At 35.5% G+C, this 14,952-nt stretch overlaps 1 protein-coding gene across 1 annotated transcript in view; it reads right to left on the bottom strand.

Moving 5' to 3' along the window:
* LRRC36 (leucine rich repeat containing 36) overlaps positions 1-14,952 on the bottom strand; it is a 42,198-nt gene that overhangs the window by 24,045 nt on the left and 3,201 nt on the right. Inside the window, exons 2-4 of the mRNA XM_008702468.2 lie at positions 4,592-4,719; positions 1,840-2,032; positions 980-1,076 (exon numbers count right to left, since the gene is read on the bottom strand). Coding sequence (XP_008700690.1) covers positions 980-1,076; positions 1,840-2,032; positions 4,592-4,719 — 418 coding nt within the window. The remainder of the gene's footprint in view (positions 1-979; positions 1,077-1,839; positions 2,033-4,591; positions 4,720-14,952) is intronic.

Raw genomic sequence — 14,952 nt, 5'->3', positions numbered from 1 at the left:
TGCTAATTTATTTCTTGTGGTTTTTCTATACTTTCCAAATTCTCAATAATTATGCACTACTTATACCATCAGAAAACAATACTAACAGACACATGTACATGTGCCTATTGGTAGGTACACAGATGTCTAGAAGGATGTATACCAAACATTACTAGTAGTTAACTCTTGGTTGCAGAATATGGGGTGATTTTGACTTTTTTTCAGTGCACTTTTCTGTATTATGTAAATTTTAATGGACTTCTGTTTTTCAAAAACAATAAAGCTACTTTTTAAAAATAAAGAGATTTTTGAGTTTTGGAGTAGAAGATACGGTGTCTTATTTTGATCAGATTTTAGTAACAAGAAGTAGAAAAATCTACCATTCAGATACTTTAGAGCTTCAAGTTCTGTTCACTTTTGATTTTATAGAAAAACATTTCCCTTACCTTTTAACAAATTAGTCTCCATGGTACTATAAACCTTCTAATTCAATAGGAAAAGACCATGTACTGATTTATAACTCCAAGAAAGAGTTGGTAAGCATTTACGGGGATGGTATTTCATGGTATCCCTATCTATAAGCTTTTAACAGCAGCTTTAAAGGATTATCAATAATTACATCCAGGAGCACCTGGGTGGCTCAGGTCATGATCCCAGCCCCGCAACACATAGGGGCTCCCCGCTCAGCAGGGAGTCTGCTTCTTCCTCTCCCTCTGCCCCATCCCCCAGCTTGTTCTCTCTCTCTCTAATAAATAAATAAAATCTTAAAAAAAAATAATTATATCCAAAGCAGACCCAAAAGTTCAAGAAAGCAGAAATGTTCTGAGGGCCAGATTCTCATCCCAGATAAATTTCAATATGTTGAATAGATACTTTTATTGCTGAACTGAGGATTCTTACAACTTGTGGAGATTTCTGCTGGAAAATGACATGAGTAGGAATTCACTGCTGTCTATGTCTGAACCAAACTAAAATATTTTTTTACAAAGAATTGTCTTACCTTTTTTCCACCTCTAAAAGAAAATTTTCACTGTTGCCCAACTGACTAAAATGCAGCTTGGCAGCTTTTCTTTCACTTTCTCGCACAGCTCGGTCATCTGGAGGCAAAAACCGTGGTCTGAGCATGTTTCTTTTTTGGAGTGAACAGTAGTGGGTCAGAAAACCATATTCACAGAGTAAAAACTAAAGATCAGTCTCACATTCTTTTGTTAGAGACAGGTCACAAAATAATGCTATTATGTTGTCACTGGAGCAAGTAGTAACTCAGGGAGACTACAGGGATACCATAGCAACAACTGCCACATAGGTGTAACTACCCGGGCAGGAAAGTAGAGTTTAGGCAGCAAACAATCCAAATGGCTTAGTATTCTGCTGAAAGTTACACTGTTTCTGAAAGAAATTGGTGTCCCCACAATAACTTTCCCAGGGGCATGTGAAATCCAGGTTTGTATCAGTAAGAAATGTATACTCAACAATAAAATTATAAAGAAATACAGACTAGCTCATTTGAAGGAATAAGCCCCAAAGAGTTGTTGTATTCATTTTCTATTGCTAATATAGTTGCAAATTTGGGGCACCTGGAAAAATAAATCTCAACCTGGAAACTCTTTGTTGGGGAGGAAGTGGTGGTGAAACCATCAACTGAAGAAAACTAAAGCTGGAAGTAACTGATAAAATCATATTGTCATTCAATAAAAAAAGGACTCGTCATACATCCTGCCAACACAAAAGAATTACATAAATATTGACTAATAAACAAATATATCCTGCAGCGCACACTGTGGGCCAACACCCAAAAAGTTAGGAGGCAGCTGGTTTAATGTATATTCTGGGGCAAGGAACAGGGGAGGAGGGTCTCACCCAGTTTCTCCAGAGTTTGTAGCGTGTACACAGCAAAGAGCCTATAATCTGTATCTTTCCTGACAACAGGGTTGAGTCTCAAATCTAGTTCTTTGAGGAAGGGTAAAGGCTGTAGGCGGGACACCTCCACTAATGAAGGAATGTTGTTATAATATAAATTCAGGTCTTGGAGTGAACATAAATACTGGATGCCCTGCAAGGAAAAGACCACATTATGAAACTGCACATAAGTACGGCCTAGGAATCTCACAGATAAAGGTGGAAATGTATCTATTACTTCCATCCTTAAACATGTTACCTGAGTCACCCATGAGAAAGGCAGGGTTGAAACTCTTATTTAGATGCCTGAGAATAAGAACAATGCAGCCCATAGGCACTGGATATACTATGTATTAAATAATCCATAGATATTATACGTTTCCTCCTTACAAAATCTGACTTGGAAATATCTGCAGTCAATTCTCTACTTCTCTTGCTCCCCAATCACACTCCCTTCCAGTGGCTAGGCCAAGTCACTTTTGCCCTTCTCTCACCCTTGCCACATCATCCATTCTCCTGACCCCAGAAGCACCTCAATTTTAAAGAGGTGAGGAGGTAGGCAAAAGAGATAGTTCTGAGGAAGAAGGGTATAATTTTTTTAAAAATTAAGTGTGTTTATGTTGTGTGTTCCTTTATCTCAATGCCTCACATTTAGGGTCAATGGAGTGTATGGGAAAACAAAACAACACTGTATCTAAGTCTTCCCTCTTGGAACAGTCTGGAACCCTTCTTGTCCTTGTTTCTCCTTTCAGAATTACCCCACCCTTCCATTTCTCTGTGATACTGGATACGAAAAGCCACAATATGCCTCCCTTGCTAAAATCTACTATCGAAAATAATTGTTTAATTTTCATGTATTTGGCTAGTTAGCTGCTTTTGCCTAACACTAAATTTCAGGACAATAATCCAAAACATGTACATATATGTATAATCATATCCTTTTAGTAGTAAAAATGCTTACCATAGAAGGAACTCTGTCATTGAGAGTAATTTCAGTAAAATTATTTTCCATCATGTATTTATAAAATAATGTTTTTTTAGTCTTCTGTCATTCAAAATTACCATTCTCTTGTTGCAGAAAATTTAGAAAACTCAAAGATATACACAAAGCATTTCTGAATAGAGAACCCTGTTTACACTTTGATTCATTTCTTTTTGGCTTTTTTCAATTCCATTAACTTCTATATTGTGAAACAGTCAGTAGTTAGGAATCGTTGTCAGTGACTTTGGCCCCACTTTCAGGGCAGTACACCATTAGGACTCTCTTTAAATGTGTCTAATGGCCTAGCTCAAGTAATCTTTTAATGTCTCTCAGTGTAAAAGTCAAGGATATGACTTCTATCTTCCTCTCACTTTTCCCACTTGGCATGAATTCATGTATTTCCCAAAGTTATAGTAGAAATAATCACAAAACATTCATCCCCTGAGAAAATTAAGTAAAATGATTCAGAACTGCTAGAGATGAACATATGCAGATAAATCATAGAAGCAAAAAAATGGAGAAAAAATTTACTAAGTGATTCCTATATGCCAAACAGTGTACACATGCTAACCTTCACAATAGTTTTTTGCCCAATTTATAGAACCAGAAAGAAAGCGAGCATAAAAACAAATTATGAAAATGTCCAATCAATTTTTTAGCTTGGAAATTAACAAGGAAACAAACATACATATATACATGTGAAAAAAGGAGACCTAAGCAACTCTGAACTAATGCTTTCTGAAACTGATGGGCCAGATATAAATGGCTGCTACCGAATGGTCTAACCACCTAGTTTAACTTGCAGCTTCTGCTTTTAGAGTCCTAGCTGGAAATCTTGCTTGAACTTCTCTTTTAGGGTCCTTTGTTTTAGACTTGGGTCTGGCTTGTCTTGTTGAACAAATATCCCCTTAAAAGCACAAAACTGGCACGATAATCCAGGAGATCATTAACGAATCCTGAATAGCATTTGTCAGTCTTTGACCTTGAGTTTTGCAAAGAAGGGCTTAATCAAGACAGGCACATAACTGGGTAAAACAGGAACATGTGGAAGAAATACCATCTGGGGGTCTACCACAAAGAAAACAGAACTCCCACCTGTGTGTGTGCACACTTATGTTTGTAGAGCTCTTTGTGTATTTGCTAATCCTCACACTGCTCAAGCCTGCTCCTGCCCACTTTCCTGTCCTGCCCTCTGTTCTTCCATCCCCTGATCTAGACATTTTTCTTTGTTTTCAAGACCACCATTTCCTCCTCCTCCTTGAAAAAACCCACAGTAAGAATCTAGACCAGTGTTTCTGTACCATGTACCAACATCATCAGAATCCCCTGGGTATATCCTGAGCCCACCCCAGACCTACTAACTCAGAATCTCTCTCAGAGTAGCAACTAAGAATATGTACTTTGACAAGTCCTCCTTGTAATTTTTTTTTACACACATAAAAAATTTATCCTATTGCCTTAGCTTGTGATCATTTAATGTAATTTTCCCTGAGTACAAAAGAAAATTTCCCCAATATTTTATATCAGAAAATTTCAAACATAGAATAAAGCTGAATGAATTTTACAGCAAATAATAAAATTTAGTTTGGAAACACTTAAAAGGAAGATCCTATATTCCCCAGGCTGACCTTATCTATTTCTTATTTCTTCCCATCGAAACTACTACTACTACTACTACTACTATTACAATAAATTGTGCTGAACTGACTAGTCATAGAATATAGAACTTACCTTCAGGCTTGTGATCAAATTTCTTGATAGATCTAAGGATCGGAGGTTTTTAAAATTTCTGAAGGCATCACCAATGGAATGAATTTTTCCAGCATAAGATCCCTGCAATGAAAGAGACTCCACCAATTCTGAAAAGAGATCACCAGTAGATATGTTATGAACTCTGCCTAAACAACAGCCAGTGAAAATAGGCCTTCCTTCCTCCCATACCCCATTTGTGAAAGGCCCTACATCCAAGGTTCATAATAAGATCAGATTTTCCTTTTAAAAGCAGTGATATCACCTAATACAGTGAAACCAAACCTTGGTTTTACAGAATCCTTGTGTTTCTCTATTCACCCTGAAGGATGTAATAAAAGTCTCCAAAAGTTCTCAAAACAAATTTAAAAAGAAATGTAGCAATCCCACTGCTAGGATTTAGCCCTATAGATTATAATCAAAAAATTTTGCCAGGACATATAATATATACACATGGGTATCAACTGCAGAAATATTTTAGGATAGTTTAAAAAAAGAGAGAAAGAAAAAAAAAGAAGAAAAAAAAAAGAAAAAGAAAATGATCACAGGGTCTATCAGCAGAAGAGTAGAACTTGATGTCCTAAATAACAGTAGATGGATACAATGGACAAAGTACTAGATCTGTGGCTTTCTACAAGTCACTTACTCTCTGTACTTCAGATTCCTTATCTGTAAAATGGGGATAATAACAGTACTTAACTCATAAGATGTTGTAATGATTAACTGAATGTATATACAAAACTTAGAACAGTACCTGATACATGATAATTGCTATATATGTGTTAATTATTGTTATGCAGTTATTTTAAAAAATGAGATAGATTTGTAGATGATCATATGGAAAGTTCTCCAAGACAGTGAGTGAGGGAAAAGTACGTATGTGTTTAACTATGTTTTAAAGAACATACATACATATATATTTATATAATATACTCACACATATAGAAGAAAGTCAACTAGACTTCTAACAGCACTAAAAAGAGGAGAATCTCAAAATTGTCAATAGGAACTCACTGGCAAGTGTAGTGGAAAAATACAATAGCAATAAAAACTGGAAGGAGGTTCTGCAAGATCCAATTTGTAGGTGAGTGCCAGGGGACTGCAATGAAATAATGTTTAAGGTGCTAGAGCCGTCTGGACCCTATAAACTCTGGCAAGTAATAAACTGAAGATCCCTTTCAAGACAAGACCCATATCAGGGAGAAATTAGTGGGAGTAGAATCCACACTGAATGGGATAGAAACAACAGGTTCAAAGGAAAGAGAAGGTCCAGACACAAGTGGGAAGTGAAGCAAAGATGGCAGATATCAGGAAGCATAAAGCTCCATTTTTTAGCACTTTGTGAACATAACAGAAGAGGGAGCTCCAAAACCCTGAAAGTAGAAAAGCTATTCTGGCCCACCCTTACCATGTAAAAGAATAGGAAAACTTACTGCACTTAAAGAGCCACAGGAAAGGATTATAGTCCAATTTTATATGAAGTTAATAAAAGAAAAAAAAAGAGTAACATCCCTAAAGAAAGAAGGCACTCCAGAAAGATATATCACAAATGAAAATTTTAACTTAATATTTCAAAACAAGCTAAAAGATAAAAAAACAAAATGCAGCAGTTCTCAAAGTGTGGTTCCTAGACCCCTGAAGAGCCCTGAGGCATGTACAGGGGTCCACAAAATCAAAACTATTTTTAAAAAATTACTTTCATAATAATATTATTAATTAGGTTTTCCACTGTTGCACTTTTGGTGCAAAAGCAAAACTACTGGGGCCTTAGGATGACTCAACGAACACTCATAGTCACAGTGTTCTTTACCATCACATACTTGCAATTTTTAAAAATAGCCAGTTTCACTTAAGAACGTCCTTTAAAAAGCAGTAAAAATTATTAATTTTATTAATTTTGAACCTTGAGCACATGTTCGTTTTATTTGTGTGACTAAATGAGAAATATGCATGAAGTACTTCTGTTGCATACTGAAGTATGGTGCATGCCCTGAGGGAAAACATTTGTGTGAATTTTTTTTAAAGATTTAATTATTTATTTTAGAGAGAGAGAGTGCACGCAGAGAGAAGGGGCAGAGGGAGAGAGAGAGAGAGAGAAAGAGAGAAAGAATCTCAAGCAGAGATCGAGCACAGAGCTGAGCACTGAGCCAACGGGGCTCTACCTCAGGACCCTGAGATCATGACCTGAGCCAAAATCAAGAGTCAGATGCTTAACTGATGAGCCACCCAGGTGCCCCAGTGTGATTTTTGAGACGCCAGCTTAACTAGCTACTTTTTATCTGGAATACCATTTTTACTTGAAAAAGCCTGATACATGACGGTTAGTCAGACTTGAATATTTGGAGACATTTTCTTGAAAACAAAGTGAGATTGTTATTTCAGGAAAACAAGTGATAGTAATTGCTGTCAGTTATAACTGAGTTTCCAAGGAGAGATGGGAATTTTGGAAAACTTATATCTGCCGCCATGAACTTGACAGCTTTCCAACACTTAAAAGATCTTTCTAATGAGATTGATGACATTAACAAATGAAATTTCTATTTTATATGTTATACAGAATGACATTTGTCAGCATTTGAAAGACCTACATAACTCAGTGAGTTAATATCTTTCAAATGATCAATGCATGATGTCACAAAATCATGCATGGGTAAAAGATCCACTTAAATGCAAGATGTACCAATGGATTTTAATGTAACAGAGTACAACAAGTACGCTGATATGGTTTCAGATTCCACATACAACTAAACTTTAAGAAACTACCATTTGTTCAGTTTTCATGTCATATCAAAGAAGAATATCCACAATTCTCTGAAAAGGCTATTAAAATACTCCCCCCTTATTGAACCTCTTATCTGTGTGAGGCATCCTTTTTAAAAAATATATTTCAACCAGGGGTGCCTGGGTGGCTCAGTCGTTTAAGCGTCTGCCTTCAGCTCAGGTCATGATACTGGGGTCAAGCCCTGCATTGGGCTCCCTGTTCAGTGGAGAGTCTGCTTCTTCCTCTCCCTCTGCTGCTCCCCCCTCCTTGGGTTCTTTCTCTCTCTCTCTGATAAATAGATAAATAAATAAAATCTTTAATATATATATATATTTTTTCAACCAATACAACATATCCTAAGAGATTTAATACAGAAGCAGATATGAGACTCTAGAGGTCTCCAATTAAGACATTAAAGATATTTGTAAGAATATAAAACAATGTCACTATTTTTTAAAAATATTCTGAAACCAGAAAGTTTGAAAATTGCTGAAAAATGTAAATTAGAATGAGAAAAATTTTGAAAAATTAGCGGAAAGAAAAGGAAGATTTGAAAGAAAGACAGGACTCAAATTAAAAAAAAATAAAAGGTCATTTCTTTTTTTTTTTTTTGAAGATTGGTAATCAATTTCATTTTCATTTTTTTTTAATGATTTTTTATTATATTATGTTAGTCACCATACAGTACATCCCCGGTTTCCGATGTAAGGCTCAATGATTCATTAGTTGTGTATAACACCCAGTGCACCATGCAATACGTGCCCTCCTTACTACCCATCACCGGTCTATCCCATTCCCCCACCCTAAAAGGTCATTTCAAAAATGAAGATCAGTGGCATCTATATGGCTCTAGGGGTGCCTGGGACAACTTGGCAGTGTCTTATAAAACTAGACACAGCTTACCAGATGATCTAGCAATCATGTGCCTTGACACTTGCCCAAGTGAGTCGAAAGTTGATGTCCACACAGAAACCTCTGTATTTATAGCACCTGTACTTTACATAGAGGCTTATATATACAAACCTGAATGTTTATAGTAGTTTTACTTATAACTGCCAAAACTTAGAAGCAACCAAGATGTTCTTCAATAAGTAAATGGATAAACTAAGCTATCAATTGAGCTATGGAAAGACATGGAAGAATCTTAAATACATACTGCTAAGTGAAAGAAGCCAGTCTGAAAAGGTTATACATTATATGGTTCCATCTATATGACTTTGTGAAAAAGGCAACAGTAAATAGATCACTGATGTACAGCATGGTGACTATTTAATAATACTGTATTGCATATTTGAAAGTTGCTAAGTAGATCTTAAATGTTCTCATCACAAGGAAATAAATTTCTTTGTAACTATGTAATGTGACAAATGTTAACTAGATTTATTACATGTATACATGTCACAAGTATCAAATCATTATGTTCTATATCTGAAACGAATATAATGTTGTATGTCATTTATATTTCAATTAAAAGATTTTTTTTTAAAGGTTAGTGGTTGGGGGTGCCTGGGTGGCTCAGTCGGTTAAGCATCCACCTCTTGATTTCGGCTCAGGTCGAGATCTCAGGGTCCTGGGATTCAGCCTTGCAGCCCTATGTTGGACCATGTGCTCAAGGGGAGCCTGCTGGTGCAGGGAATTCTCTCTCTTCCTCTCCCTCCGCCCTCACCCCTTGCATGCGTGCATGCTCTCTCAAATAAACGAAATCTTAAAGGGTTAGTGGTTGCCAGAGACTACATATTAAATGATTACAACTATATGACATTCTGTAGAAAGTAGTAGAAAAAAGATGAGTAGTTGCTAGGGGTTAAGTAAAAAGGGAAGGATGAACAGATGGAGCACAGGGGATATTTAGGGCAGTGAAACTATTCTGTTTGATACTGTAATGCTATACACATGACACTATATATTTGTCAAAATCCACAGAATCAAACAATGCAAAGAGTGAATCTTAATGTAAACAACAGACCTCAGTTAATAATAATATATTGGTATTGGTTCATTAATCATAACAAATGTACCACACAAATGCAATATATTAATAATAGGGGAAACTGGGGAGATATTGGGGAAGTATGAGGTGGGGAAGAGGGAGCTTTTACGAACTCTCTGTACTCTCTGCTCAGCTTTTCTATAAAGCTAAAAATGCTTTAAAAAATAAATTCTAGGGGCTCCTGGGTGGCTCAGTCGTTAAGCGTCTGCCTTCGGCTCAGGGCGTGATCCCAGGGTCCTGGGATCAAGCCCCGCACCGGGCTCCCTGCTCCGCTGGGAGCCTGCTTCTTCCTCTCCCACTCCCTCTGCTTGTGTTCCCTCTCTCGCTGTCTCTCTGTCAAATAAATAAATAAAATCTTTTAAAAAATAAATTCTATTAATTAAAAAAAGGAATGAAGTACCCATACATGATAAATATGGATGAACCTTAAAAATATCATGCTAAGTGAAAGAAGCCAGATATAAAAGGCCATATATTGTATGATTCTATTTATATGGAGTATCTAGAGCAGGCAAATCCATAGAGACAGAAAGCAGACTAGTGGTTGCCAGGGACTCAGGGGAAGATGAAAATGAGAAGTGACTGCCTAATGGGTATAGGGTTTCCCTTGGGGCTGATGAAAATGTTCTGGAACTAGATAATGGTAATGGCTGTGCAATGAACTAAGTGGCACTAGATTACATACATTAAATTTTATAGTATGTGAATTATATCTCAAAAAAATTTTTTCCCTGACTTTGAGGGCAGCATATTGGTAGGCCTGTAGTATGCAATGATCTGGTACCCTAAGAATCTGTTACCATGGGACAAAAGCTAAGGTCAATTATAATTTCTATCAGTGCCCTGCAGCATTTTTCATGCCTTTCACTGAAGGCTGTTTTGAAGAGCAGACATTTTAATATTTTTTAAGGAACCAGAATTATCAAATGATAAACTGCCATAGTGTCAGACATTCTTTTATGATTCATATGAAGTGCAAGGTCTTAAGAGATTATGCACTGTTTCAATGCTTATAAAGAGAGTGAAGACAAAGAGATCAAAGATCGAATCAAACATTGCACATCATAGATGTCAAGAACAACAGAATAATCTTCCAATTTTAATATATGAGCTACATAACCCCAATGAGTCAAAACGCATTTTACTCATGAAAACAACAAGTCAAGTAAATAATCTCTCTAGAAAACCATTTATAGCTCACTTGAAACCGAATTCATAATCTTTAATAAAGCTTGTTTATAATGATGATGAAAGAGTTTCAAATAAGTAAAACTGAAAAAAGGCCTCAAGAGTCAACCTGAAAGATTTCCCACTAGCCAAAGTTGGGACAAGTTCAGCAGCAATTATAATAATAACTGCAATAGATTAGAACACACCAAAAACACTTAAATCCATGAATTTATAATGACACTAAGAAAACAAAACTCTCTTATTGGTCACCTTTAGAGGATGCTAAGAAAACAATTCATTTTTCCAAAAACTGATTATAAGCTGAAAAAAAATCAAAGTACTTATCCTGTCTTTGCTGTACAAATTGTGCCTCAAGATAACCAAATAATTGATAGGAAATGTCTTTTCATATAAGTATTACAACTAATAAAAATGAAAGACAGAATTAGAAAATTATCATTTTGCAATGCCTAATGAATTAGTTGACTTTACATAGTCATGTTCAATAGCTGATAACATCACAAAAAGAACACCAGATAATTATATACTTCAGGACAGTATATATAGACTCACCTATGAAGTAGTCTTGCAAAAAACCAAACAAACCTGAATCAAATCAAGCTTCTCTTAACTAGCAATCTATAGGAACATGAACGGGGAAAATGTTAAACATCTTAGGAATGTAATAAGCAAAATCCAGATTGTAAGAAACTATTCAGGACAAATGGCCTAATTTCTTTAAGGACAATAGAAAATGCAAGGAAAAAAAGAAGGGGGAACCTATGGTTCAAATAATATTTAATACAAATATCAACTGTATAGTGCTAACTGAAATAAGTCAAAGAAAGACAAATACCTTATGATTTCACTCATATGTGGAATTTAAGAAACAGAACAAATGAGCAGAAAAAAAATAAATAAATAGAGACAAGCCAAGAAACTGATTAACTATTGAGAACAAACCGATGGTTACCAGAGAGGTGAATGAGGTGATAGGGATTAAGGAGTGCAATTGTCCTGATGAGCACTGGGTGATGCATGAAATTGTTGAATCACTTAAAAAAAAAAAAGAAAGAAAGAAATTGTTGAATCACTATATTGTACACTTGAAATGAATGTAATGCTGTATGTTAACTATACTGGAATTAAAATTTTTTTAAAAAGACAAATATCAACCAATTACAGTAGACCGTACATAGATCCTGTTTCAGAAAAATTTTATATGACAGTTGATGAAATGAGAAAACTGGCTGCGTGTTTGATATCAAGAAATTACTACTAAATATTTTTAGGTAAGTGATTATTATTTTTAAAAGAATTCTTATCTTTTGAAGATACATACATTAAAATATATATGGGTTAAATCACATGATAGGGATTTGCTTCAAAATAAACAGTGCAGGGGGTAAGGGGTGGGTAGAAGTTAGGTGAGGTACAGATGAAAGAAGATTGGCCATGAATTGACAATACCAGCTGAGGTAGGGTGATGGGAGTTGATTATTGTATTGTTTCTACTCTTGTATATATTTATATACTGCCATTAATAAAAAATTATAAAATAAGTTATATGCTTATATATGTAGAGAATATTTCTGGAAAGCTATCCAAGATATTGGTAACAGTGACTGTCTTTAGGAGAATTGGGCCAGGGCCAGGGAAGAGGGGTGGTCAAGACTCACTTTTCACTGTACAATAATTATATTATCCATAAAATAAATAAACTGAATTATTTTTAAAAGCCAAAGAAGTATATAGTTATATATTTTCTCTACCAAATAATCATCATCAGCATACAAATATGTTCTAGTATATTGTGTCTTTAAAAAATTTGTTCTTGGGGTCCCTGGGTGGCTCAGTCGATTAGATTAAGTGTCTGCCTCTGGCTCAGGTCGAGCTTGGCAGGGAGCCTGCTTCTCCCTCTCCCTCTACTCCTCCCCCTGCTTGTGCTCTCTCTCTCTGTCAAATAAATAAATAAACAAATAAAATCTTAAAAAAAAAAAAAAGAAACCCACTGAAAAACTTGTTCTTGATCCCACATCATATCCCCCAAATAATATCGCACTTCTGTGTTCTCTTTTATAGCCACATTTCTCAGGAAAGGTCTTACCTTCACTATCTCTTCTCCCTCATGTATCATTCCCTTTTCATTCCAACCCAGTCTGGCTTCCCTCCTCCCCATTCTCTCGAAATTCCCCTAAAGTGACCAATGAGTTCCATGCTGTCAAATCTAACAGACATGTCTCTGCTTGCTTAGCCTGTCAATAGCATTTGGCACAGCTGACCATTACTTCCTTGATATACAACCTTTTCTTAAATGCCAAGACACCATGTTCTTCCTTCTCTATTCAACGTCTAAACACTGAAATACCCCAAGATGAGTCTTAAACCTTCTTCTATTCTCCATGCACATTCTCTAGTTAGGTGAGTTCACCCATTGCCATCATTTTGAATATTATGTGTTTGCTAATGTCTCCCAAAATTTACAACTCTAACCCTGACCTCTCTCCTCTGAGATCCAGACTTGTATATCCAATTGCCTATTAAAAATCTCACATTTGAATGTCTAGTAAGTATTTTAAACTTAACATGCTCAAAACAGCACTCTTGATTCCCCTTCCCCAGTCTTTGTGCTCTAAATAAATAGCACCATCGTCCACCCAGCAATAACCTAAACCAAGTCTAAGTGTTATCTTTGAATCTTCCCTTTCCTCATCTCCCATATTCAAATTTTTTTTGCAAGTGTTGTCCTATCTACCAACAAAATACACCTTGACTCTGTCCACTTCTTTTTATCTCCACTGTCATCCTCCTAGTCCAAGCCATTCATTACCTCTTATCTGGACTACTGTAATAGGCTTCTAATGGGTGAGAGTCATATTTTAAAAATAAGTATTAGATCAGGACACATCCCTGCTTAAAATGCTTTCATGAAAACTGACAAGCTGATTCTAAAATTCTAAAAGAGAATAAAGGGCTAAGAATAGCCTAGACAACTTTGAAGGAGAATGAGGAAAGAAAAGTGAAGGAGGACATTGACTTTACCAGTTATCAAAACCTACTGTTAAACCACAGTAGTTACAAAAGCCTGATACTGGTGTAGGAATAGACAAACAGAACAGTGGAACAGAACAGAGAGCCTACAAACAGATCCACCTTTACAAAGGAACTTAGAATATAGCAGAGGTACTATAAATAGGTTCTGAGGAAACTGGCTATCAGTATAAAAAATACAATTATACCAAATCACATATTGTATATAAAAAGAAGTTCCAGGTAGATTAGACTTAAGGTGAAGAGCAAAGCAGCAGAATTATCAGAAAAAAAAAATGTTATTCATCAGTGTAGGGAAAAACTTCAAAACTAACACCAAAAAATCACAAATCATAAGGAAAAATAAACTTGACTACCTTAAGATGGAAATTTTTCTGCATGACAAAGGATAATTTAAACATTTATGGGAATTCTTTAGTACAGGGAAATACAACAACAACAACAAAAAAAACCCCACAAACATACAAAACAGTCTATAACTGCTCCACAAGATCACAAGACTATCCCTTTGGACATTAAAAAGGAAGTAACACTTACTACGTAGCCAGAAAATTCCAACAGTACAGAAAAGTGCAGAATAAAAGTAAAAAGCCTTTCTCCCCAAAGATGACCACTGTGATTTTTTACTTTATAGTGCATATGCCAGCACATTAATATAATTGAAAATATCTGTTTTATTGATAAGTAAAAAAAAAAAAAAGCAAATTGCCAAATAATAGATATGCTCTTATACTTTTAAAAAAATACCTATGTGTATATGTTTGTATAAGTAATGGAAAAGGTATGCAAAGAGGGAGAGGGAAGAATATTCTTTTACTTTAGATAGTTTTGCATTGTTTGAATTGTCAGAATGAGCAGAATTTTGTTATTCAGACTGTAATAAAACAAAGAAACGAACAAAAACAAGCAAAAAAAATCTGCCATGTGCCATTACAGCTGGAGAATGTAAGGAGTACATGCCCCACCCCCAATCGAATAAAACGGAATCAACCTTTTTTTTTAAAGGCAAGGAAAGTACAAAAGTGTGTTAAACCAATAAAGCTTTTCTTATCTAACCTGTAAAATAGGAGAGCTCAAAGTAGTTTGGAAAAGCAAAAATAAACCTGAAATATCTGCATCAGTCTATTCATACACACACCAAACCACTACCTTTGGTTGGGGGTGGAGGGATTTCCAGAGGAAGGAAAGATTAATAACCTTTGTTCATTCATGTAATGTTTGTTACTAGCATGCACTAGTTTTTATAAATTTTAAATAAATAATTTTTAAACAAAATAAAACCAAATTATTTCATATCCCACAAGTAAACAGTACTAGAGGAAGCAAGAAAGGGAACTTCTTGTTATGGTTAGACTAGCACAGGCTCGGACT

Source organism: Ursus maritimus, unplaced genomic scaffold (assembly GCF_017311325.1).
Source record: "Ursus maritimus isolate PB19 unplaced genomic scaffold, ASM1731132v1 scaffold_19, whole genome shotgun sequence".
NCBI lineage: Eukaryota > Metazoa > Chordata > Mammalia > Carnivora > Ursidae > Ursus > Ursus maritimus.
Note: the sequence above shows the minus strand (reverse complement) of the source record. Positions and strands in the feature narration are given on the sequence as shown.